The sequence below is a fragment of the Phacochoerus africanus genome, chromosome 5 (assembly GCF_016906955.1).
Source record: "Phacochoerus africanus isolate WHEZ1 chromosome 5, ROS_Pafr_v1, whole genome shotgun sequence".
Classification (NCBI taxonomy): domain Eukaryota; kingdom Metazoa; phylum Chordata; class Mammalia; order Artiodactyla; family Suidae; genus Phacochoerus; species Phacochoerus africanus.
In genome coordinates, this window is record NC_062548.1 from 77,737,517 (window position 1) to 77,764,732 (window position 27,216).

The window sequence follows — 27,216 nt, forward strand, 5'->3', positions numbered from 1 at the left end:
AAAGCCTCTGGTCCAATGAGAAGATAATGGCTGGAGGCAGCTCCAGAATTTCCTACTTCTTCCTGTTTTTCCTATGCCAACCCAAGTGTTTGGGACATGGTAAGAAATCAATATGTTTTGTGACACTGCATTCACTGTGTGTTCCCAGGGCAGGGTTTTTCATGGAATCTGGCATTGCCCTCAGGTCAGCACTTCCAAGTGGCTGCTCTGCAAAGAGTAAGAGCAAAATGAGAACCCGGCGTCTCATTCGGATTTGTTTCTGAGACACATTCTTTTGTGTTTATGTGAGTTTCCAAATCTCCCTGTGGTTAAGCTCCTTAGAAAACACACACTCTTTCCATTGGCCACAGATACAACCAGTCAGAAAGCATCAAGTGGGCCAAATTAAGTTTAAATTGTTCCTCCCTTTGCACATGGGTTAGAATAAAAGGAAAGGGAAAAAAAGAGAGCTCACAGCTGGAACCATCAGCCAGGAGCCTTTTAATCCTGGAAGAGCAGAGTCGCTGTAAGGATGGAAATTATAAAAACTGTCAGTTCCTGCTTTTCCTTAGCCCCACCCAGCTGAAGTCACTGATGTCCTCAGTGACCCACCCAGGTCCCCAGCTAATCCTGGACGGGAACTGCAGCCTTAGGCGCCACTAAGCAGGACCAGCAATCCCTTCTGCCGTCAAAGGCCCCAAGTTCATTTTTGTCCCCCCTCCTACCCCCTGCCCCACTGCCCCTGCTTCGTCCTTGGCCCTCCCCTCCTTCCTCCAAGCCCCTTAAAGCTTTGTAACTGGCTGAAGACCTAAACCCAGCCCAAGCCTCCAGCCCTTGTCCTCCTATGACTGACTGGGGTCATGGCCAAGCCTCCCTCTTGCTCAGAAAGCTTGACCTCAACTCTGGCTTCCATTCCAACTTCTTCAGAGACCAGTGCAGAACCAAACCAGGCCTCTGAGCACTGTGCTTTGAGTAGGGGGCTCCCCACTCTGCTCCTGCCTGTGTCTGGGGACCCCAAACCAGAGGCCCAGCCCACCATACTGATTTGTAAGCAATTTCCCCTCTAGTCAATCTAACTGATGGCTATGACAATGACTTTTAAGCTGTGGAATGCAAACAATTAGTGATTTGGGAAATCATTTTGGTAGGAGGCTGCCAACGTTTTTTAAAAAATGGAATAGAATAGAATAGAACAGAATAGAAATAACAGGATATATTGCATACCATGACAGACAGTAACGCTGTGTGAAACTTTGGGTCAGCTACGTGTAAGAAATGCACATATACCATGTCAAGATGATAGGGATGGAGTAGGCACAGGTAGTTTTAGAAGTCCTGGGAAAGGATCACAGATAGAGAGGGAAATCTAGGAGACTTTGGGAGATCACTGTAAGTTAATAAATTGCTCAAAAAAGCCATCAGAACAAGGCAGGCTTGCTTGACTAGTGGAAGTGCTGGAATTGCCTCAGGTCGTTGGGTAGAGGATCGGGTGAGGCCTGCATTCAGATTCAGACCAAGGGCAGGAGTTTGAGGACCACCCTTCTGCGGATTTGAATACACACCTTACTGGATACCGAGGAGGAACTGCTACTCCCAGAAAGGAAGAGGCCAGCTTTTCCAACCCCACACCTCTTGGAGGATAAAACTGTAGCCCACAGATCCTCCGCTTGCATCTCTCACAAGCTTCCTATCCCAATAGATCTATTTCTCGCCTATCACTGTCTCTCGCTGAATTCCTTTTGCATGGAGGCATGAAGAACCTGAACCTCAGTAAGTCCAGACATTGGGTGAGTGCTAATTTAATATGTGGGTTCAAGTCCCAATCTGTTTTGTTTTGCCTAGGTTCGAGTCCCAGGACCTGGGTTCAAGTCCCAATCTGTGTTCCGGCTCAGTTCAGGCCCGGGTTCAGGCCATTAATACTGGGTTCAGGCCAGTTTCAGAGATATCAACTGTCTTTTTTCTTGTAAATGATCAAAAAGACATTAGAGCAAAATAGGGCCTCCCTTCACCTCTACTAATTTGCCTTTTGCAACACACACGCGCACACACACACCAGAAAAAGCCGTACTAGTACTTTAAGTGCAAATTCAATACAAAATTGTTGTTGTTGCTGTTGCTGAGAAAACAGAAAACTGGTTAGCTGTCCAAAAGGTATTTGCCATAATTGAGATGTGATAAATGAGACCCAAGGGCCATCAACCAAAGCCACCAATGTGATCTGTGGATGACCACCAGGTGGCCATGACAAGACAAGGGATGGTTCTGTGGCTGCTTGAAAAGTCAGAGGTCTCCTTTACATCCAAGCCATAAAGACACAATAAGCTCCTCTCAGACACACAGCGATGGGAGTGAGGGAAGGCGAGGTCCGGCAACACACTTAAAAGGCTTAAATTTATTGAGTTTAAATTCTTGCACTGGCCAGGGATTTCCAGTTTAGAAGAAAGTTGCCTCCTCTCCTCAGCACACCTGCACCCAGCAGGAAGGCCTTTTGAAGAAAAGCAAAGCAGCTTTAAGTTATTTTCTCCATATCTGAGGATAGTGAGAATAAGTTTTTGCTACCCCGTGGCTGCTACAACTCACTTCCCATTGTCATGTTGCTTACACTCCCAGGAGCAAGGTATGAAGTGCTGGTTTTCTTACCCACACTTGGGATTAGCTCTTTCTGACATGGCTGAGTGTTTTATAAATGAAAATGAATTTTCATGACAGTTTTTCATTTGGGAGCATTTAATAATAGGCCATTTAGATTTTTTTCTTATTTATAATTTATTTGTCTGTCTTTGTTTTAAAAACATGATGCTTCTGTTAGGACCAGCCATATAATTTGTAGGATCCAGCGCAAAATGAAAACGCAGGGCCTCTTGTTCAAAAATTATTAAGGATTTCAAGATGGCGACAGCAGAGCATGAAGCCAAGCGCAGGACTTTCTCAGTGCGGGTCTCTGGGCAACTGCACAGGTTCCATGCCCATGAAATTGATCCTGCTATCAGTATCTTTTGCACATTTTCTGTTGGGGTGCAAATGTCTTTTTTTAGTCCAGGGATCAGCATACTTCTGTAGAGGTCCAGATGGCAGGTGTTTTAGGTTCTGAGGACTGCATGGTCTCAGTGGCAACTATTCACCTCTGTATTGTAGTAGAGGCAGCCACTGGAAGTACACGAACTAAATAGTGTGGGAGCCCTACGATGCAGGTTTTTTTTTTTTTTAATTTTTCTGTTATATTTTATTTACAGTGTCAACTTCTGCTGTACAGCAAAGTGACCCAGTTATACATACATCTATATATACACACACACACACACACACATTCTTTTTCTCACATTATCCTCCATCATGTTCCATCACAATTGTTTAGATATAGTTCCCTACAATGCAATTTTATTTACAAAAACAGGATGCAGGCCCTAGTTTGCCAACCTCTGTCCTAGACAGCAACTTTCTTTCAGTCTTCCTCATGACGAGAGAATATTAAAAATCCATATTTTTCCCCCTGGTAGCTGAAGCTTTAGTGTACTTTCGCTACTCATTTCCTGTTATTCATTGCTGAAAATGTGGACTGGAAAAATTATGCCTTGGGATATACATGGAGGCATTCTTTGTTACCTAATAAATATTTCATGGGTATCTGAAAGGAAAGTTTATTCTCTGTGGGGTATATAATTCAAAATATATTTGGCAAATCAACCCCATCAATGATTATTCATATCCTCTTTATCCTTTGCACACTTAACTATTCAGAGAGATATCTTTTCAGATTCACTGAAAAATGAATTGGTTTTCATCTATGGCTTTCAAAATAAATGTGTTATTTTAACATATTTCCTAAATGTTGAAGAATCCTTGCATTCCTAGGATAAAATTTTACTTGGCCTTGGTGTATCATTTTTTTACTATATAGTTTTGTTATAATGATATTTGATTTCAGATTTAAAGTTTTTATTCAAATTTGTTCAGATGCTTTACATGTGTGTTATCTCGGGTAGATATTAATATCATACAAATGCTAGATTCCTAAAATAAATGGGGAAGCTTCATTTTTTTTCTATTATCTGGGAGAGTTTAATTCATATTGAAATTTTCTTTTCCTTGAAGATGTCATAGAATTTTCCATGACCCTAACTTGGTCCAAAACCAAAGGACCTACCCCCAAGGGCAAATCAGTCCCTCCAGAGGGTGCAAATTCTATCATCTTTGAAATTTAAAATTTTCACCAGGAAATGTTTACATATTCATCTCTTTTAATTCATTTTTATTATTACTTGATGAGCCTATTCAATCTTCATTTTCAGGTTTTTTTTTTTTTTACAGGAAAATTCTCTCCTACCAAATCTTTGAATGGTTTTTCTAGACTATTCTTTAGCTACTCAAATTATCTAGGATATTGGATATCCATTTTTGTTACTCATTATTTTTTATTTATTTATTTTTTTTGGTCTTTTTGTTGTTGTTGTTGCTATTTCTTGGGCCGCTCACGCGGCATATGGAGGTTCCCAGGCTAGGGGTTGAATCGGAGCTGTAGCCACCGGCCTACGCCAGAGCCACAGCAACGCAGGATCCGAGCCACGTCTGCAACCTACACCACAGCTCACGGCAACGCCGGATTGTTAACCCACTGAGCAAGGGCAGGGACCGAACCCGCAACCTCATGGTTCCTAGTCGGATTCGTTAACCACTGTGCCACGATGGGAACTCCCACATACCTCATTTCTTATTCAAAGTACGAGAACTTCTCCAACACACCTTCATCATTTCTGTCATTTTCTGCATTCGCTTCTGCTCTTTACAGCTTCTCAGGTGACTTCACATTTTTCCAGATAATTTTACATTTCCTTAACTACTCTAGGTCCCTTTTCAGATGTTATCTCCTGTTTTACAAATGTCTTATTTTATTTAACTTCACTGAAATCATGAAACGTGATGCTAAAACTGCCCTCTTTTGCTGTTGGAAATTCTTTCCATAAATATGTCCTTCTATCGCAAGAGTTTTTTTCACTCTTTATATTCAGATGCTAAAATCTTGTAGGCCCTATTTTCTTGTTTCAATATGGGAAGGTGTAACCGGGTCTCGTATTTACTTCCCAAATATTACATACATTTTATACATATGTAAGGCATATATATGTATATAATATATATACATATATATGATACCATGCATATGTATTAATATTAATATAATATGTATATAACATTAATGTCAATATTAATACGTATGTATATAATATTATATAATTATATATATATATTTACAGCATTGTCTTCACACTTATAAACTTCCCTAAGAACACAATCTGGGAGAAGGGAGTTGGTCTTAATGGCTAAAGTAAGCTTCTGCTACTGTTTCATCAATTAGAGCAGAGTAGGGGATAGAATAACCCCTCATCACTTACTTCTCACAGAGGAACGTCATCATTGCAAAGTGTGTGTGTTTGTTCTGCACACCAAATCCAGTTTGCCATATGTAGTTTTTTGGCTTGGTGTCTACTCCAAGATCACGTTGTACTGTACCTGACCTCATTCCCAATTTCTACTGCATCCACATAATTAAAGACAGAACTCTGCCATTTCCCTGGAGGCCCAGGATCTCCAGGGAGGACTCTGCAATGCTGGACAGAATCACTGTCACGGAGATGCCTAGTGTTTATGCGTTCTCTCTTCTATGGCTTACTTTCCCCCTGGGCTTCCGGCACAGCTGCCTCTGCATGTTGCTGAGGCACAATGGCAGCCTGGCTCTAAGGAGATGGTCCCCATTTCCCTTATGTCCCACTCTTTACTTCAAACTCACTTCCACATTTGGGATGGTTCTTAGGGCTCCTTCAGAATCTTCCTGTACATGTTGTTCAACTTGGCAACAGCACTGAAAGGAGACCCTGGCCGACCTCCTCCAAACTCAGCTCATCTGTTATGTTTCTAGTGGAATTTCTTACGAGTGTGTTTCACGTCAGTGTCACTGTCCTTAGTGATTGGACCTGATGCCAGCTTCCCCCAGATGCCTCTTTTTAAGATCTTCTCTTTTTGGGGGTAGGGCAGTTTTAGGTGATAGTGAGGGAGGCAGGGAAAAGCTAACTGTCCATGGTCAGCTTCTTTTTCAGAAGTCATAAACAAACTTCTTTCCTTTCTCATCTTAAACTAAGTCCCTAGCTCATTAAATTTTAATGTCTGCATTTATGATGCCCTGAAGCAGCACTTCCAAAAGTCACCAATGCCTTTGTTTCTGCTAAAGAAAATGACCTTCTTCAGTTCTTTCTCATGGGATGTAGCTGCAGGATGCATAAATACAACAGAGAATATGTATTGATTCCGCAAAATGATTTTTAATGCCTGTTAGGTCCTTCAGGATCTATAAAGATTAATAATCATACCAGGACATTTATTGAGTATTTACTAAGCAGCAGGCATCGTGCTGAGCCCTTTACGTTCATTACCATTTAATAATAATATCTAGCACTTAGCAAGTACTTCCTGTGCATGCATAGGATTTCTGCTCTGAGCACAATGCTCTGTGATAATACTATGAGCTCCCTTTTTATAGATGAGGAAACTGAGCTCACACAGAGATTAAGTAACTTGCTTAAGGACACACAGCTAGTAAGTGATAGGGTTGGGATTCAAACTCTAGCCCTAGAGTCCATGCTCTTAGACCAAACACTACTCTCCTTCAGTCTCCTTTCTGCCTTTAAACCTGTGGTCTTAATACCTGTGCAATACTGCCTCCCCATGGGGGGATCAGGAAACACGAAATTACAATTCACAGCGCTAGGGGCTAAGATAGTGAGAAGTACTGGAGAAGTTCCACGAACTGTTATGGGAATCTGGGAGTGGGGTTGCCAGGCAAAGCTTAAAATTGGGGCATTTGAATGGAATGAAAAGTGCTGAACTGGTTGCCATTTTAATGGGACAAGGTGTACAGGGGTATTCACCTGTTTAACCTTCAATCCTCTCCTCTTTTGTTTCTTCAAGTATCTTTTATGACAATTATTCAGCAGGGTGACCAGATAATTTCATATCCAAACTGGGACACTTTCAAGAATAAAATAGGAACCCATTAATAGTTATAGTGGGACAAGCACAGGTCAGGAATGTACCAGGCCATCCATTTATTTATAGTTAGATTGTGGCTGTCCAATGGCATCTTATATTTCCTTTTACCTTATATTGCTTATTATTGGGACTGGTATATAGTTACAAACAGGACACTTCATTTTTCTCTTATTTACTATGCCATTTCCATAAACCTGGTATTTGCACTATCCTATATAAGGGATGATGGCTATGATTCTGATCACAATCTTTTTGCCAAAAGTTATTGGGAAAGCTTGTTCCAGGTGGTTCCTACAGGAAGGAGCTGTATCCGAATGAGCCGCACAGTTTGAGGAAAAGAAGACAAGACCCCTGAATGAGACATCAGAGGACAAATGCCAAGGGTAATTCTTCTCCAACTCTTGATCATGGACCCCTCTGCTATTCATCATGTGAGATGAGTCGTTATGGGATTGAGGAATTCTGAACAAGGAATGGGTTTTGATTGAAGATGACACATAAAAAGATGACTGTTCTTAATTTTTTTGTACCACAGGGAGCCACAACTAGAGGGGAGGGGACCAAGGGCCAGTAATCATCTCAAAGGGTAAGAGGGCATCACTTCTATAAAGATGGAAACGGAGATGAAGGACATTATGGCTAAAGGCAAGAAAGAGCAAGGGTTAGTTCAGGGAACTGCCTAGCACAGTTGTGTTGGAAATTGCAGGGGAGTAGGAGTGTGGCAAGAGATGAGGTTAAGGGAAACACATAGTGATCCAAGCAGTAAGATTCCTGGATACCTTGCTGAAGAGTTTACATTTTATACTGAAAGAACCCTGGGAGTGTTTAGAGGTTCAAGGGTTGGGGGGATGATGTCAAGATTAAATTTGTGTTCTAAAAAGATCCATTTAGTACCGGTGTCAAGGACGTAGGGCAGGGAGGGAGTGTTAAAAAGGAGGTCAAGTGATCAATTTGGAGAATGTTTCAGTGAACTGGGTGAGAAACAGCCTGAACTAAGGCAATGGCAGGGCAGAGATGTAGGAGCAGGTGTTGTCAGGCCTTGGAATATGAGAATGAGGATTACTCTCTGATCTTTGGCTTAAGTGGCTGGATTTAGGGTGATACTGTCCACAAGACTAGGGATAGAAAAAGATAATTTTAGGGGGAAAACATCTAGTTGCTCACCCTTCCACTGAAATTCTCTCTTTCCTTGCTCAATAGTAACAATTCTTTGCTGGTTCTCTTCTGACTGTTCTGTCGACTTCTTCCCGGCTCTGTTTAGTGGAGTTTCTCCTTTGGTCCTGTTGGCAATTCTACTAGGTTGGACCGTGGCCATCTTCCTCATTAAACTCCACCTTTTCTTGACATTTTTTAATGCTGATATTATCTTGATACTATCTCTACATTATTTATTATCATATCCATATTTTCAACTACTACCCTGGGGGTTAACAACACTCAAGTCTTTATTTTCAGTTCCAGGGTATAAATCCAACTGCCTACTCAACATCTCCACCCAAAAGTCCCACATGTTCAGACTCAACAGTCCAGACCAAACTCTTCTCTCTGAAACCCACTCCTTACCCTCACAACTCTTTCCCCTCCTGCTTGCTCATAGCCACTTGCTCATCAATTCCTGATGCTCCCCTCTACAAGAGCACTCAATTTCACTTGCTCTTTTTTCCCCATTCCTATGACATAACCCCATAACCTATGGCTGATAGAAGAAAATCCACTCTTTCCAGATTCTTTCCCTGTCACTCTCATCGTCATGCTCACATCACAAAGAATATGTGTCCCTTTGCTTTCCTGTATTGCCCCTTCACCATCAATGTTTTCCCTTTACTTTGTCACCTGGCAAAATCCTGCCCAATGTTCAAGGTCAAGTTCTGTATCCAAAGTTACCTTCTTGGTGACATCTCTTAAGCCTCTCTCATCTCAACCAAAACTGGTAATTTCACCGACTCTGTTTTCCTAACCCTTTGTCTCTTCTGCTTTAATTGTGAAATCCATTTTGAAATTCCATAAATTTAGCACGGTTTGATAAATACTGGATGAATTGATGTATTCCTCACCTTAGCCAGCCAGTCCCCCTTAAAGTCTAGGGAGGTGTCTTTTGTTAGAGGAACACGTCTTTTTTTTTCTAGAGAGAATAACCACCATCACCACCACCATTATCAACGCCACTACCACCACCACCGCCACTATCATCATCACCACTACCCCCACCATCATCTCCACTACCATCACCTCCACCACCACCACTACCATCACCACCATCAATACCACCATCACCACCACCATCAATACCACAGTCACCATCACCACCATCACCACTACTATCACCACCATCACACCATCAATACTACCATCACCACCACCACCACCACCATCACTACCACCATCACACCATCAATACTACCATCACCACCACCATCAATACCACAGTCACCATCACCACCACCACCACCACCACCACCACCATCTCACCATCACTACCACCATCACACCATCAATACTACCATCACCACCACCATCAATACCACAGTCACCATCACCACCACCACCACCACCACCATCTCACCACCACCACCACCATCTCACCATCACCACCACCATCACACCATCAATACTACCATCACCACCACCATCAATACCACAGTCACCACCACCACCACCACCACCACCACCATCACACCATCAATACTACCATCACCACCACTATCAATACCACAGTCACCACCACCACCACCACCACCACCACCATCACTACCACCATCACACCATCAATACTACCATCACCACCACCATCAATACCACAGTCACCATCACCACCACCACCACCACCACCATCACACCATCAATACTACCATCACCACCACCATCAATACCACAGTCACCACCACCACCACCATCACTACCACCATCACACCATCAATACTACCATCACCACCACCATCAATACCACAGTCACCATCACCACCACCACCACCACCACCATCACCACCACCATCACACCATCAATACTACCATCACCACCACCATCAATACCACAGTCACCATCATCACCATTAACATCACTACCATTATCACCACCTACCACCACCACCACCATCATCTCGGGCACTCACGTACCAAATGCTTCAATAAAAGTTTTAATCTAATATTATTTAATCTTTAGGACACTTCTGTGAGGCAGAAATTTTAATGCCTGTTTTACTAATGAGAAGAAAGTTTGGAGAGGCTACTAAGTAATGTGCTCAAGGTCATACAGCTTGGTGAAAGGCTGAGCTGGTATCTGAAGCCAGAGATGCTTGATTCCAAAGTCAGCTCTCTTAACCCCTGTGCTTGAGCCCAGCTCCTTTCCATGAGGCACTGGGGCACATTTCATGCCTGGAGTCCTGACAGAAAGGGAACAAAGGACTGTCCAGGCAAGTACCCTGGCCTCTGTGTGTAGGGACACATGGCAGGATCTGGCAACATTGGAGGGCAGAGCATGGCCTATCTGTGACCACTGCTCCTCCTTCTCCATGTCATGGTGGGCTTTTCCTCCTGCCATCTAAAATAAGAACTCTGCCTGGCATCCAGTTCTCAGGTGTTGCTGCCTCAACTTCATCATCTCTGCAGAGGGAAAAAACTATCAGTACAGGACAGCTCTTTTTGTCTTCCCATTCCTCTTTATTGTGGAAGGGACAGACCCACATCACAAACATCTAGGAAGATTTTCCAAATTATATACACCTGCCCAGCCTTAGGTTCTGATTTGGCCTGTGGTTGGGAACCACTGGTTAGAACATTCATTTTCAAGGTCTACAATTTCCATGGGCTCTCTTATCACTGAAGCCTCCTCAGTTCTTTCTTCAGACAAATGCTCTTCCTGCTGAGATGTAGTCCCGGGGTGCTCGGAATCAGCACCATTGACATGCCTCATTCTACCCTGCTTTCTTTAGGTCAGGGGTTCTCAACCTATCTCACAGGAAGGCATTTAGAAATAAATGAAGGGGCATCTATATATTTAGAAATAAATGTAGGGACATCTATTTATTGGGTGTCACAATGACCAGGAAGGCAAATGGCATTTACAAAGGAAGGATCAGAAATGCCAGGCATCCTAGAGTGCTTCATGGTGAGAAACTGCCCCACCGAAAATGGCAATGACACCCCCCACCCCCTGAGACACATTTGGTCAGAATCCAAATACTCTTGATTTAAGCTCTGTTGCAGCCTCTTCAATTTACAGCATCCTCCGGCCCAGTTGCCGCAATGTTCCAGCCTTTTAGATTCCCTCATGGTCTGTAAACTATGGACAAAGGGATTTTTCACTTTCAGATATATGCCTGTAATACTCAGCACTCAGGGAAGCATGTCTCGTCTCCACTTTCCATGTAATCTCATTTAATCCCCTGCCCCCTGTACTGGATGTTTCATCTATAGAATGGGAAGAATGGGAAAGGGAGGAAAAGAGCTGGAGCCACCACTGCCTTATGGGAGGATGGGAATGGTTGTGTCCGATCATAATTCCAGGTGGATGAATAAATCTAAGACACAGCTCAACACGGACCCTCTTCCAGAGCTCTTATCTCTTTACTCCCTCCTGGGTCTACTCCTTTTTTTGCTCGCTGAGGTGAAAGTAGTGTATAAATAAAGGTTTGTGGGAGAAGCTTTTAATGCCCATCCATATCTGGCTTTCCTCTCCTTTTGGATTCACAGGAGGATGAGGTTTTTGGTTCCACCCTCTTTAGGGTGAAGCCACATGACTAGTTCTGACCAATGGGTTGAAAGTGGAAGGATGCATGTCACTTCCAGCTGGAGATTCTCCAGCATTTCCTTCCCTTGCAGCCGTGATGGTGGAAGCTGGTTTACGGAGTCTCCACCAGCTTAGCTCCCAGGATCACTACCCTGAGCAGAGTCCCTGCTGACCCTCACCAGACATTTAGCAGAAGCAGCGATTACAAAGAAGGGTTTATACTTTACTGTTTTGTGTCACTGAGATTTAGGGGGGGGGGTTGTTTGTTACCATGGCATAACTTGACCTATCCTGATGGATTCAATGCTCTCTTGCATGTTTAAATTCTTCTCATCTTTGTGCGGAGATCATGACTCAGAGAGGCTTGGATGTGACACTGAGTTGTATCACTTACAGCAACCTTGGCTAAACCTTAGTTTCTTCATGTGTCAAATGGTGATCATGACTGTGCTGATTTATGTGGCTGTAGAGACTAAAGGGGATCACACAGGCAAAGGGTTCACACAGGTAGCAAGGGCTCAATCAGTGTCATTTATCATTTTTTCTTCTTCTTATTGATCTCAAATTGACTTTACCAGCTCCTTGTCCCAAATCCTCACTGGAGGCTTAAGCTTTGGCTGCCTGGAGTCCTTTTAACATCCTTCTGCCTAAAAAGTAAATAGTCTGGGGCAGCTTCTTGCTTCCCTTACATTTCTTGCAACATTCAGAACAGGACACAATTTGCAATAGGCATTGTCCTCTGTACTTTTTAATGGAGTAACACTTGTGATTGAAATTGAGAACACATTTATGCCAAATGAATGAAAGAATCAGCTCCTCCAAATTGAAGAAATCCCGTTATTTTCAGGACAAACCTGGCATGCCTGGGAAACATGTCAGGAAACATCCAAATACCCACTTTGTCTTTGGTTGCCGAATAATTGTTGAGAGAGGCGAAATCCTGACTCTTGGCCACATATCAAAAATAGACACATGTTCTAAATTAGCATAAAGCAAATCCCATTTGCATGTATGTGACAGCCAAGTCTCACTAAGAGATGCCAGAGTTTGTCCCTGGACCACTGGGAGCCCTTCAGCATCTGAAGATAATTGCAGGTCATCTTAGGAAGGGTGCCTTCCTCCAATACTCCTGGACTCTATTCTTAGCCTGACACTGAGTTTTACCAGGTCTCCCACAGCTACGGAAACGAGAGGTAATTACTTGGCTGACCCAGGCAGAAACACCAAACCAAACAAAAGAGTTTCCCCTTATTTATATTTATTTTGAACCATAAGCCAAATCTTCCAACTATTACTTGACCTGATAAGTCCTCTCCAAATCTGGAATCTAATTGGAGGAACATTGAAAACCAACCACAGACTCCATCTCAATACAAAAAACAAACAAAAAGACATTCCTGACCTTGAAAAAGTTTTTTTAACCCATCTAGAGTTGACTTTCCCTTTTCCATCAGATTCAATCTTAACAACTAATTGTTAATTTATTGGCTCTTCTGTGTGTCACAGATGTCCCTAGAGGTCCAGCCATCACTTAACCCCCAGACCTCTGAAGCATCCCTGTGGGCTGGGGGCAGGGGGTGTTGTTGAAGTCCCTAAAACTGTCAATCAACTACAGCCGATTTAACAGCAGAGCAGTATCTCCTCAACCTTAATTGCCTCATGCACCATCATTTCCTGAAATTCTGATGCAGGGACTTTTAATTCCTGGAATTACCCAGTCGTACTGCCATGTGCTTCTCATTATGACCCAACTGCACAGGGCAGTGATGAGGGGAAAGAGCTGGGCTAGGAGTCAGGAGCAGACGTCATGATATAATCCAAGGTCCTTTGGCAGGTCACTTAATCCAGTGGGTTGACCAAAGTTGAACAGTTTCCTCATCTGTACATTAGAGACAGTAGCGCTTGCCCTGGCTACCACACGAGCTTGTCTTTGGCCACTTGTAAGATGGCATAAAGTCTTTAGTTTCGACTCTAAAGATTTCTTTGGTTAAGTTAGTGCTTGGGAACCCAGAAAGCGGGGAGGTTCCCTATCTCATGTTATAAAATCTGTTTAATGACCACATCTCTGGAGTAGGAAGGGTCCTACAGATCATTGCCCCCATGGGACCACCCAATTGTGGATGCTTTGAGTGGCAAGATGGGGGTCCCTTTGCATGGGAAGAAGAGAAAGAGAAAACGGGTGCTGAACAAAGAGCAAGTCGGGGAGGGAGGAGCTGGGGGACTCTCATGGGGAAGGAGCACATGGTAAGGCTGCAGAGGGCTTTCACAGATGTAAGGATTTATTGGGTGAGAGGCTGTGGCTTTGGGAAGTCCTATAAATAAACTCTTCAGCATTTACTGCCACCTTCCAGCCCACCATTGTCTCCACTCCTCCTGCTCTACCCTACCTTTCTATTTTTGAAGTCTGTAGGGCACACATGAATACAGCCATGAAGCCAGCACTTCCTGAGACTCGTGATAAAGAATCCATGTTTTCTGAATATTTCTTACAACAAAAAGGCATATTCTAGAGAAGGGGTGCACCAATCATGCCTCACAGGCAGGCCAGCTATTTTTGAAAATAATCTTTCTTGGAACACAGCCATGCCCATTTTGTTTAAATATTTTGTATTTCTTCTTTCCCACTACAACAGCAGAGTGAAGTATTTACAACAAAGATTGTGTAGTCCATAACCTAAAATACTTAGTACCTGGCTTTTAAGAAAATGTTTGCCAACCATTGATCGAGACGTACTGCAATGTATTAGCCTAATGTCTAGCATACAATAAAAAATTACTAGGAAAAAACCCCCCACATTTTCCTTTTAAGTGACTAATAGCTCTCTATAAAATAGACCAATATGTGATACATAAATACCTAGAGTAAGAACAGAAGAGCCTGCAAGAGAGGAAAGTTGTATTCATGTCTGTGGGTTGGTCAACTGGGTGCATTAATCTTAGAGGGCCCTCTGGAAGACTTAAAGAAATCCAGCTGCTCCTTGACTGTTTTCCTCTGGAGAGGGGCCTTCCAAATTTGACTTTTCAAATCCCTGATTGAATTCCCAGCAATCTACTTTTCCTGACTGTAACCAGAAAAGCATGCCTAAATGAACATGAAATTCCATCATATAAAGCCTCGTGAAGCCCAGTCCGCCAGCCCTGTCGCCAAAGCCGCTAATAATGCCCTATTGTGTTACTGTGGTTGTCTAGGTTATCATTATGAAGTCTTTGCTTCTGGTTGAGAAAACATGACGTTCCATTAAATGTATAATCTGGGTTTCTTCCAGGCCAGAGATGCATCCTGCTTAAAGCTGAAAGGAGCTGAGATTTAATGTCACGGGAAAGAGGAGAACTATTCGCTGGGAAAAAAAAGGGAGTTGAGGGGGTGGGAAGAATGGTGAATTCAGTGCCTTGTGATCCACTGGTTTCAGCCTGTAGACAGTGTCTTGCCGGCCAGACGATCTTAGAAGCCCAAGGGAAAAAAAATGCATCAGGATTCCTTCCCTTTGTACTCCTCAGTGGTTAGGTGTTGGACAGCACAGTTTGGGGAGGTTCTTTCTAGGACAGAAGACCATGTCTTTAGGGATCTACTGGGGGATTGTTTGCTATCACTGCCTTTTGGCCCATCCCCCCAGCTCTGGGCTCAACAACCCCATCAATTAATTAGGCTGGATGGAGATGGCAGGCTGGAGGTGTGCACACTTATTGGACCAAGTTCTAGCACGTTTTCATTCAACGAAAAAAAATCCCTCGCTTCAAAGAATAGGACAACCAAAGGAAGTCAGAAGAGTCCACCTGCAAAGGGAGGTACCTACAAAGGTCTCCCCACTCTCCCTGGAGCATTTTTAGGCCCCCAACATACTGCAAAGGATCTTCTGGTGCATTTAGAAATGTACTCCAGGGTTTAATATAAAAGAAGCAGCATCCTGTATAACCCTTGGAGCTCAGCACTCTGGTTACAGACCCTCCTCATACTTGAATGAATTTTTAAAGACTCAGAGTAACTTATTTTTGATGACTATAACATATGTTTATGGTAGAAAAACTTGAAAATTCAGAAAAGTGTAAAAGCAATTAAAAAATCGTATGCTCTCGGGACAAATACTATTACATATTGAGTAAATGGAGACATATACTCATGTATGTTTAGACTTTTTACAAAAGTAGAATCATAATGTAAAATGTTTGCTGATTGTATTTTCACATAAGAGTATATTGTGAGTATTATTTCTTCAAAAAATATCTTGTAACTATGCATAACATGCATACACAATATTATGTGTATATCATGCCTTATTTATGAAGTCCCCTCTGGATGGACACTTAGGTCATTTTCAGCTTTATTATGATAAAGAGTACTGTCAGGAACATACCTCTAGAGGCTCCTCTTTCTGACTATCTTGGTTTTTTCCTTAGATCCCTGTTGCCAAATTACTTTCTTGTCTCTGCTATCTAATCTGATAGCCACATGTGGCTATTTAAATTTAAATTAATTAAAGTTAGATAAGACAGAAACTTCATTTCCTCAATTCCACTAGGCACCTTTCCAACAGGCACTTATGGCTAGTCGCTACCATATTGGAAGCACAGATAAAGAACATTTCCATTATCACAGAAAGTTCTGTTGAACGGCACAAGTCTAGAAAGCCAGTAGGAATTTAGATTTTCCTTAGTAAGATATGACAATGTCTGCCTCCCACAAGTTGGCCAATACTAAATATTATGTCTTTAAAAATCTTTACCAACTTAATATAAATTATATCTTGTTTGACTTTTTCCATTTCTTGGGTTACTAGCGAAGTTGCACTTTTTTGTTTGTTTATTGACTTTCATTTTTTTTGGTGAATTACTTATATAGTAAGCCTATTTTCTATTGGAAAGAGCTTTTCAAAAACTGCTTATTATATATTAAGGTCACTCTGCAGAGGTGAATTTATGTTGCAAAAGTTTTTGTAACTTGTTATCTTTTAGTTATGGCATTTCTTCCACTGATAGAAGTGTAAGCTTGTAATATATTTAAATTTTTGGTAGTTTTCTGTATGTTTCTACCCTGTTTTAAAAGCTCTAAATTTAAGATTATAGTCATATCCATCTAAATTTTCTTCTAGGTCTTTCATCATTTCATTTTAAACCCTTAAATTTTCAGTCCTCTTGGAATTTATTTTGGCATTGGGGGTGAGAGGTTAAAGTAGAAATGTAACCTTTTTCTTTGGCATGTTACCAACCTCTTGTCCAAGAATCATTTTTAAAAATAATGAATTCATTCCTCATTTGAACTTTTGCTAAATGCTTACACATCCTTGGATCTGTTTCTAGATTTTCTATCCTGTCCACCCATTCTATGGCTTTTCCCATCCTGTTTGTATCAGTTTGTCTTACAATGCATTTTAATACTTCGACATATAAGTACTTCTTCATTATTCTTTTCCCAAAATGTTTCAGCTCTTTCTTGCCTGCTCTTTTCTCTAAGATAAACCTTAGAATCATTTTGCTAAACCCCTCTCACCACCAAGATAAACTCTTTCAGAACTCTGACTTTAAAGCTTAACTTATAAATTAATTTGGGAAGAGTTGCTATCTCTATAGTCTGGAGTTATTCCATTCAGGGACATAGTGTTTCTGTCCATTTATTTAAGTCTTCCTCTATGTCCTTCTGAACTGGCTTTTCTTTCTTTCTTTTTTTTTTTAAAGCACCATAATGGACATTTCTGACTATTTTCAGACACAGTCTCTGACTCTGTGAGCCGTAGCCACTAGCAGTAAGAAGAGAAATTCCATTTCTTAGCATTGGAGGATATTTTCAGTATCCACCTTCTCATAAATCTGCAAGAAAGAGATCTCACTTTTCATCCAAAGAATCTGGAGTTCAAAACAGCCTTTATGGAAAAAAATCAAACTCCAGGGGCAACTGCAAAGCACATTTGGTGTCTAGCTGGCCAGCTTATTTTGCAGGACTCTTTTTCCAACTCCCAAATACTTTCCAGTCTGTGAAATTCATCTCCCCACCACTGTAGCAGCAAGCGCCTGTCCTGGCACTGGGGAGCTCACACAGTTTTCCTGAGCTCTGAACTTCTCTGAGGGGCTTTTTATTGTTAACACTGAGTTTGAGTGTATAGTATGCAACCTCTGTGAATGACTGGCTTGGCAAATCTAAGGGGGCTTGGGAAGGTGTTTCATTGGTCAGAGTTCAGATCTCCCTTGAACACAGCCCTGAAGCCGAATCCATTTTCAGAAAGAAACCAGGGCTCCTGCTCCTCCCTGGTAGCCCACCAGTCAAATCGCCAGAACTTGAATTTGCCAACATCAGGGTTTCTCAAGCCCAGAGGGCGGAGGAATATAGGCGCAGGGGACTTTCGGCAACGTCTGGAGACACTTTTGGTTGTCACCACGGAGAGATTGGTGGGGGCAGCGGGGTGGGGGGTTCTGGCGGGCGGTATTACCAGCACCTAGCGGAGAGAGGCCAGGGATGCTTCCGAAAACCCTGCAACACAGGACGTGCCCACAACAAAGAATTTCCCAGCCTCTGAAGGGAGGAATGCTGCCGAAGGGAGAAATTCCTTTTATATTTTCACTAACCGAGCAGTCAGCCTGCATTATATTATTAGGAACAAAAGTAAAGCAATATGTAAGGCAAAGTTTTTCAAAAGGAGATGATTGGTTTTGAAAAGCCTCTTACTTTAGAAGTACCTTAAAGTTCTGCCTCCCGTAAGCAAGCTTTTCTCACCAAGGTTTCTAAAGCAAACGGAAGGGGTTCAGAGAAACGCAATAGGTCTACAGCGTACTCTCACTCCCATCCTCAAACTCACGCGCCTCGGTCGCAAAAAGCAAAGCACAGAAGTTGTCCCGCATACAAGCAGCGACGCCTGCCCTGCGGGCTCAGGCAGCGGGGGAGGATGGGGAAGCGCGCTCCAGCGGCGACAAAGGCGCAGCGCTGAGGCCACCGCCACCTCCCGCGGCCGCTCTCGGTCCCTGGAGATGCGCGCCTGTCCTAAAGCGACCCTGCCGAGGAGCCCAGCCCGGGGAGAAAGCATCATCGGCTTAGCCTAGATTGGAACAACTCGTGGCACTTACTTGTCCAAAATGAAGTACAGGTCAAATCCCCCGTAGCAGGCTGGACCCCCTTCTTCCCTGCGTCCCCCTTGCCCGGCGCAGATGAGCACAAAAGTGGCCAAAGAGAGACACTTGAAGCCAATGCCCAGAGCTTTCTGCTCCACGGTGGCCATGTCCTGCAGCCCAGGGAGAGGGTAGGGTCCTCTCCTTCCCACGCTCCTCTAAGTCGCCAGGACCCTCAGGGGCGCGCCATCCGAGGGGCCCTCCTCTCGGGCCCTTTATTCCCCCTCGCTCTCCCGAAACTCCCCGGAAGCAATTGTCTGGAGGAGTTCAAGGTTTTCCTTCTGGTTTCCGCTTCGATTCTGTTTCTAGGTTTCAGGTTTCAAGAATCCCAATACTGTACTCCGCTTTTTTAAAGGGGCTGCTCCTGACTCTGGCCGACGGGCCGCTCCGGAGGCAGCGCTGAGGTTCTGCAATTGAATCAGTTGCGTCCGGACGGTTCTTTGTCCCAGATTTTAAATATTATGGGGTGGGTTTTCAAATTGTTCTTGCTTGGGGGAGTGCTTTTCTCCCTCCTCTCTACCCCCTTTCTTATTTCGATGGCGGAAGGAAGTTCAAAGGGTGCCACCTTGTGGTCAAGGGCGGTGAAAGCACTCTTTGGTGTTCAAGGGAGCGTGGCTGTGCACGTTTTCATATTCTTCCTCTTTCTCAGGCATCTTCCTTTTCACTCTCCATTACCTCTTCCTCATGCCTAGTTCTTTCTCACTCACTAGCCTTTTTGTCTTTGCCCTTTCCTTATTTGTCCTATGTCCGCTGATAAGGTCACTGTAAACATTTGATGAGAACCTACTCCAAGCACTAGGGCTCTGACCCCAGGCTGGGACCTCTGCAAACAAGATGTTGGGCAAAGGAGTGGAGAAGAAGGGGCCTTTGTTATCTGAATCATCCAAGTGACCTTACTGTACACTTATCGCAGATCATAAAAGAGACTGCTGGGGTGTGGTCATGTGGCTGAAAACGGAAGGCTGTTGCCAACATGGAAGAATTAAGCATGCTACATGGCCTCAGACTCCAGATTTTAGGAATTCTGGGATAAGTTCTTTTCAGCCTGTGAACTTTAATAATTTTTTCACCCAATCTTTGATTTAGGGAAGAGGACGTAAACAGCTTACAAGAAGGTGAAGCTTCCAAACAGCTTGAGCCTGGCCAGGAAGCCCTGTGCTAGCCTTCCTAAAGCGAAGGATCCTCCTTATAGTGGGCTGTGAGTTCCTCGCAGGAACTCAATTTTAGTTCCATGTGTCTTCCTCTATGGGAATCCTCAATACACCCTCATGCTCTGTTTTCCAGGATTATTTCTCCAGACACTCATCTTCCCCCCACCACCCCACCTGAGAGTCTCTAAATTTTGGCGATCCATAATACATTGCACTAGCCTGTCTCAAGTTCCTATCTCCCAATATTCACACCTCCCCTCCTACACGAAATGAGACTGATCTGTGTGTAATTAATGATACTGCAGAAATGATGATGTGTGGCTTCTGAGACTAGGTCTTAACAGACATTGTGCATGTATCTTTTTGAGTAAGTTTTCTCCAGATATATGCCCAGGAGTGGGATTTCAAGATCATATGGCAACTCTATATTTAGTTTTGTAAGGAACCTCCATACTGTTTTCCATAGTGGCTGTACCTATTGACATACCCACCAACAGTGTAGGAGGGTTCCCTTTTATCCACACCCTCTCCAGCATTTATTAGGTGTGGACTTCTTAATGATGGTCATTCTGGCCAGTGTGAGGTGGTACCTCATTGTAGTTTTGGTTTATGTTTCTTTAATAATTAGTGATGTTGAGCATACTTTCATGTGCTTGTTGGCCAGCTATATGCCTTTTTTTGAGAAATGTCTATTGAGGTCTGCTGCCCATTTTTTGATTGGGTTGTTTTTTTTGATATTGAGATGTATGACCCAAGTATTCACAGCAGCACTGTTTACTATAGCCAAGACATGGAAGCAACCTAAGTGTCCATCAACAGATGAATGGATAAAGGAGATGTGGTATATATTACAATGGAATATTACTAAGCCACAAAAAATTATGAAATAATGCCATTTACAGCAACATGGATGGACCTAGCAACTATCATACTACATGAAGTTAAGTCAGACAGAGAAAAACAAATATCATGATATCACTTATATGTGGAATCTAAAATAAGATACTCATGAACTTTTTCATGGAAAAGAAACAGACTCACAGACATAGAAAACAAAATTATGGTTACCAAAGGGGACAGTGGGGGGAAAGGACAAATTAGGAGTTTGGGATTAGCAGATACACACTACTGCATATAAAAGAGATAAACAACAAAGTCCTACTGTAGAGTACAGGGAACTATATTCACTATATTGTAATAAAACATGATGGAATAGAATCTGAAAAAGAATATCTATCTATGTCACTTTGCTATACACTTGAAGCTAGTACAACATTGTAAATAAATTATACTTCTATAATAATACTTCAATTATTGCTCTCCTGAATCACTTTCTCTGGGGAGCCCCATGCCATGTCATGAGTTTGCCCTGTCATGGGTCCCCCTATGGAGAAGTCCATGTAGTGAGACACTGAGACCCCCTGCTGATGTCAGCATCAATTTGCCAGGCATGTGAGTGTCTTGGAGGTGGATCCTCTGGCCCCAGTCAAGCCTTCAGATGACTGCAGTCCTGGTTGACATCTTGACTGTAACCTTATGAGAAACTCCAAGTCAGAACCTCTCAGCTAAGCCAATCCCAGATTCCTGACCCACAGAAATTATGAGAGAATGAATATATGTATTTATATTTTGAGCCTTTAATTTTGAAGGAAATTTGTTATGCAATAATAGACAACTAATAAATACCTATTACCATGTTAAAAATTTGAGACAATCTTTAGGGACAAACTTGTCTAACTATATTTCCCAGGCTTACTTGACCATGAAACACTTTTTTTTTTTTAATGTCTATTGACACCCATACTTTGGGAATAACAGCTCTCAGAAAAAAGTAACTGGGGAGAGATTAAAATACTCTAACTTGAAGTTCCCATTGAAGCTCAATGGTAACAAACCCAGATAGGATCCTTGAGAATGTGCGTTTGATCCCTGGCCTCATTCAGTGGGTTAAGGATCTGGCATTGATGTGAGCTATGGTGTAGGCCGGCGGCTGTAGCTCTGATTCAACCCCAAGCCTGGGAAACTTCCATATGCCATGGGTATGGCCCTAGAAAACAAAAATAAAATAAAATAAAATGCTCTAACTTGTCCAAGTCTTTTTTTTTTTTTTTCATACCTTCCCCTCACCCAAAGGACTGAAATCCCACTCTGGTCCCATTGCAGCTCTCTGATGAAAAAGAAGGTGAGGAAAATCTACAGAAAGTGAGTTTGTAGGCGGGAAAGGAATATGAGATAGAAAATCATAATGGAGAAAATACTTGTGGGTGACAGGATTGGCAAAGAATAGGAAGGGACTTGAATTGGAAAGAAATTTGGGGGAGAGGAGAGGTCATGGAGGATTAGGAATGTCTTCTCTCATCCTCATGCTCTAGGGACCTCTTAGGTCCTTTAGAGTTTGGGTGACAGGAATGTCTTGAGAGGTTTATATTGAGGAAGTTAGTCTGGCAGGCAATCAGAAATGTCCTGATAGAACTCTTCAGTAGTGACACAGTTATTAAAGACAGGTGAGGACACAGTTCCCAAGCAGAAGGAAATTCAGTATGAAGTAATGAGAAAAGGAAAAGAGTGGAAGAGCATGGAAGAGGCTCACCTGGGACAAAGGTGATGCTTTAGAGAACAGAGAGGTAGTCAGAAGGATTCAGATGCTTGAATGCCCTACTTGCCTCTGTCTTTCTTTTAGTGTTTTAGATCGAGATTCGTTAATACATGCTGACCATTTCTAGATCTTAAAATGACTCTTCCTCTCCCTTCCTCTCCCTCTCTCCCTCTCTTCCCTCCACCCACCCATAACCCAGAGAAATCCATTGCAGGCATTTCTTCCAGTTTTAGAGGGTTTTGTGCCATCTTCACTCCCTATGGGGAGGTGTCCTACAAAAAAGCCCATGAAGTGAACTTGATATTGAGCTATGGAGTTATGGTTATTCTTGAGGAATGCTGAGGTAGAAGGAAGAGTCCAACATCTATAATAAGGTAAATACTAATATGATGGCTCAATAGGTCTGCAAGAGGAGACATATTCAGGCTCTTCAAATTTGCAATAGTTTCCTTTGGTTGAGAAGATGTACCAAACCGATAACTGGTGCATGTAGGGAAGTGGGAGAGGTGGATCAGTCACTTGAAGTTGGAGGAGAACTTGGGAAGAGTATCCAGGGGGTTCCTGCTAGCATTTCTCAGGTTAATTTCACTGCTCAGAGATATTCAAGTATCAAGATCCCTTTATGCAGATGTTATCATCTTCTCCAGGGAATGCTGAATGTTCTCATTGGACTTAGGGTATCCTAGGTCTTAATCTCTTGCAAAGACCCCTGTGCTCTAGATAAGATAAACTGGCCTTGCTTAGGTTCACAGAGATTCCTTTGGAAGGAACTCTTCTGCCTCTCAAACTCAGGTACATGGAAGAATGATATAAATGGTGATGTCCCAGCTATGGATAGATATTTCTGGGGTTGAAGCACAAGGGCAAATGAATGAACCATGCACACGGAAGGGTTTGAATCATAACCTGGAAGTCAAGGCAGGGAAGAGCTTCTTGGAGGAAGAAGCAGTCAAAATGTCATATCCTGTAGAAGTCAAGAGCATAAGCCCTGAGAAGACCCTACTGATTTGACACGTCTCAGTGTGTCACCATGTCAGTGAAATAGTGAAAGGTGACATTAGACTGCATTGGGTTGCTAGGAAGGGGAAACGTCTGTTTTAAGAAGAGAGAGGGATAGAGTGCTAACTTATAAATGTTCACATGTTTTATGCCACAAAGAAGGATCCCAAGATATTTAAGGATACCAAGAATTTCAAGTTCTCTGCCTTCCAAAAGACTGGAGTGTTTGCCTTAAGTAGACTGATCATCTTAAAGCTGTACTCCGGCACTCTGATCACTATTCTACCTAAATTTGCCAGGCTGACGTCACTGAGATAGAAAAGTTTAAATATGACCTGACTGCCTACAGTCTCCACTCACTCACTCTCTCGTAGGTGTCCCCCACTCTCCAACACCTATGACGGAGCCCCTTTTGATAAGCTCTCAAAAACAGTTTTCTACCCTGATAACATTGCTATCTAATCTTCTAAGAATCTTATTGGTCATCAAAGGACCACCTGTCTAGATTCTTGGCAAAGGTTTTGGAAAAGGCTTCAGGTAATAGAGACTACCCAAGAAAACTGGGGGAAGTTTTTCCTTAGAAATATTTGTCCATTGTATGGAAAGATCTGACACTTTCCACCAAATTTTGTGCCAATCCAATAGGCTCAGTATCTGCCAGTGTTGGACATCCCACTGGTCCTTGGGCTTTGATGACACCCTATCCTTCTCAGGTAAAACATTCTTTAGTGAAAAATGGTCTCATTTCTTTGTTATGTGATTTCCTTCATGTTTGTCTTCCATAGGACTGCTATTTGCAAAAAGTCAAGAGAAAATTCCCAGAAATAGTGTATTATCCAGAATAACAATGTTTCTAAAGAATCTAAATCAGCCGAATGATGGCTTTTGTTCATAAGAAAAGAAAAGGTACCAGGAATATCTTTGAACCCAGAGCTGAACCACAGTCTATAGCAAGGCACCTTGATGGCATCCCATCCACAGGACAGGTCAACTTCAACCTCAGCCCTAAAACAGTCAAAGCCTTGTTAAACCCAGTGTCCTAGTAATAACCTTAATCAAAGCCCAATTCAGTCTATCTTGAAAATCAGTTCAGTTCAATTCATCCTCTGGTTCAGTTTGGGGCAATCTCAAACCCATCCCCAAACCTTGTTCGTAGCCACCCAAATAGAGAGATAGAACTCATTCAACAGAGCCCCAACCCAACTCTGATCAATTCAGAGCTGTGAAAAAATATGAGCCAATTTCATACATTTGTGCATGTCACACCAGAGACAGATCCGGTTTAATATGATTCACAACCCAACTCAGCTAAACCCACAGACAATATCCATATCCTAAGCCATACCCAAGCCCAACCTGAAGTTTAATCATCAATTCCCTTTAGCCTAATCCAGCTAGAGTCTAGGCAAAGCTGAGAGCCTGACACAGCAAGCATTATGAAGGCTCATTCTTACAAGGAGTCAGCTAAGACAATAATCTATAATTCATACCAGCATATCCTAAAAAATCCACCCCAGATCCTTTCAAGACTCAAAGCCTTGCAAACAAAATTTTCATTTTATCTACAACAGAGACCAGGTCAATCTAAAGCAGAACCCAGAAGATAGATGAAATAGACCAGTGCATACAGTCCAGGGTACTGACAAGTTTGCAAATGCCCAAAGGAAGATTTTATCAGACAACTCAAGACCAGCATAAAACTAAATACAAGACCAATCCAGCTGTTTTCTACCCAGCTCTGCTCAGCTCTGGTGCATTTGGGCATATTCAAGACTAAAGTCTTACTCAGAGACCCCAGACCAGTTTATGACTAAAGATGCCGCAGGAACTCTACCAAAACCTTGTCAAGCCCGTAGCTCCCTCAACACTTTTTTTTTTGTCTTTTTGTCTTTTCTAGGGCTGCACCCGTGGCATATGGAGGTTCCCAGGCTAGGGGTCTAATCTGAGCTGTAGCTGCCGGTCTACGCCAGAGCCACAGCCATGCGGGATCCGAGCTGCGTCTGCAACCTACACCACGGCTCATGGCCACGCTGGATCCTTAACCCACTGAGCAAGGCCAGGGATCGAACCTGCAACCTCATGGTTCCTAGTCGGATTCATTAACCGCTGAGCCACGATGGGAACTCCTCCTTCAATACTTTTTGATAATGGCCACAGTCCAAGTCCCAAGCAGAAAGACCAGTGGTTTTCAAAGTGTGTAAACACACGTGTGTGGGTAAAGATGTGTGGTTCGGGTACTGTGAAGTTGGGGGCAGAGATGTTAAGCCCTCTGAAATAACTAATGGAGCTTTTTTAAGACATGTGTATCTGTAAAATATCAGAGATGGATATGGGGACATATAATTTAATATAGTCTTACAGAGACCAATTTTTTTCCATATATGCTTATATACCCTTTTCTTCTCTCATGAGATCTATTAAAATAGGTAGAATTAGGAGTTCCCGTCGTGGCGCAGTGGTTAACGAATCCGACTAGGAACCATGAGGTTGCGGGTTCGGTCCCTGCCCTTGCTCAGTGGGTTAATGATCCGGCGTTGCCGTGAGCTGTGGTGTAGGTTGCAGACGCAGCTCGGATCCCGCATGGCTGTGGCTCTGGCGTAGGCCGGTGGCTACAGCTCCGATTGGACCCCTAGCCTGGGAACCTCCATATGCCGCGGGAGCGGCCCAAGAAATAGCAACAACAACAACAATAACAACAACAAAAGACAAAAAAAAAGGTAGAATTAGTGCTAATTCCCATCAACTGTTTGAAATTAGGCAGGATAGCACACTGATTAATAGTGAGATTGCACAACGGGCTATTTGGGGCAATGGACAGCTCTGCCATTATTCACAGGGTGTCTGTGCAGGTTAAATGTCCTATCCATCATACAGCTGCCTATCTACAAAGTGGGATTAATATTACTTCCCTCAGTGGGTTTTTCTGTGGTTTAAGTGGGATAATATATGTCACCTATGGCCCTCAGGGGGCATACAGTCGATTATGGCTTTTAATTATTGTTAGGAGATGCTGGGAAAATGCATGTGAATTTCTTCTAGAGATAAGGAGAGTAAGTTTGGAAGAACTGCTTGCAGAGTATTTGATTTTTCTACCACAAGTGAAACATGGCTGTTTCTGTACCACGGGCATTTGCATTATTCACTTTGAAAAATGTAAAGATAAGGATTCAAGCTCATCCAGGATCTACTGGGAGTTGATGGTTTCCTAGGGTGCATACAGAAAACAAATGGAAAATATGCTTTAGGGCTATTAATAATCTATTGACAGCAGTGCTGTTTCTGTTAGCCAAGAATGCTAGATAGCTAATCTCTAAAGAAATGCCCTAGTAAGTGGTTATAATGAATGATGCTTCTTTCTGATACTGCTTTTTTTTTTTTTTTTTTTTTTAAGATCTAACAACCCACCAAAAATAAGCATTCTTATTTCTTCTTGGTAACTCATTCAGTCATTCATTCAAAAATTAGTTTTTGGATATCTGCTCTAAGGCAGACCCTGTGCTTATACTAAAGGTAGAAAGATGTACACAAATGTGGACCTTGCAGAGTTTGGTTGGGAAACACAAATGCATACCTAGGTCCAACACTGTGGTTAACCTAGTTTTTAGAGGAAACTCAGCTTGTCTCCACCACAC

At 42.7% G+C, this 27,216-nt stretch overlaps 1 protein-coding gene across 1 annotated transcript in view; it reads right to left on the reverse strand.

The window, feature by feature from the left end:
• Positions 1–19,324, reverse strand: part of ANTXR1 (ANTXR cell adhesion molecule 1) — a 243,486-nt gene extending 224,162 nt beyond the window's left edge. Inside the window, exon 1 of the mRNA XM_047781884.1 lies at positions 18,797–19,324. Within this exon, the coding sequence (XP_047637840.1) occupies positions 18,797–18,948 (152 nt within the window). The 5' untranslated portion in view covers positions 18,949–19,324. The remainder of the gene's footprint in view (positions 1–18,796) is intronic.
• Positions 19,325–27,216: the final 7,892 nt, after the last annotated feature.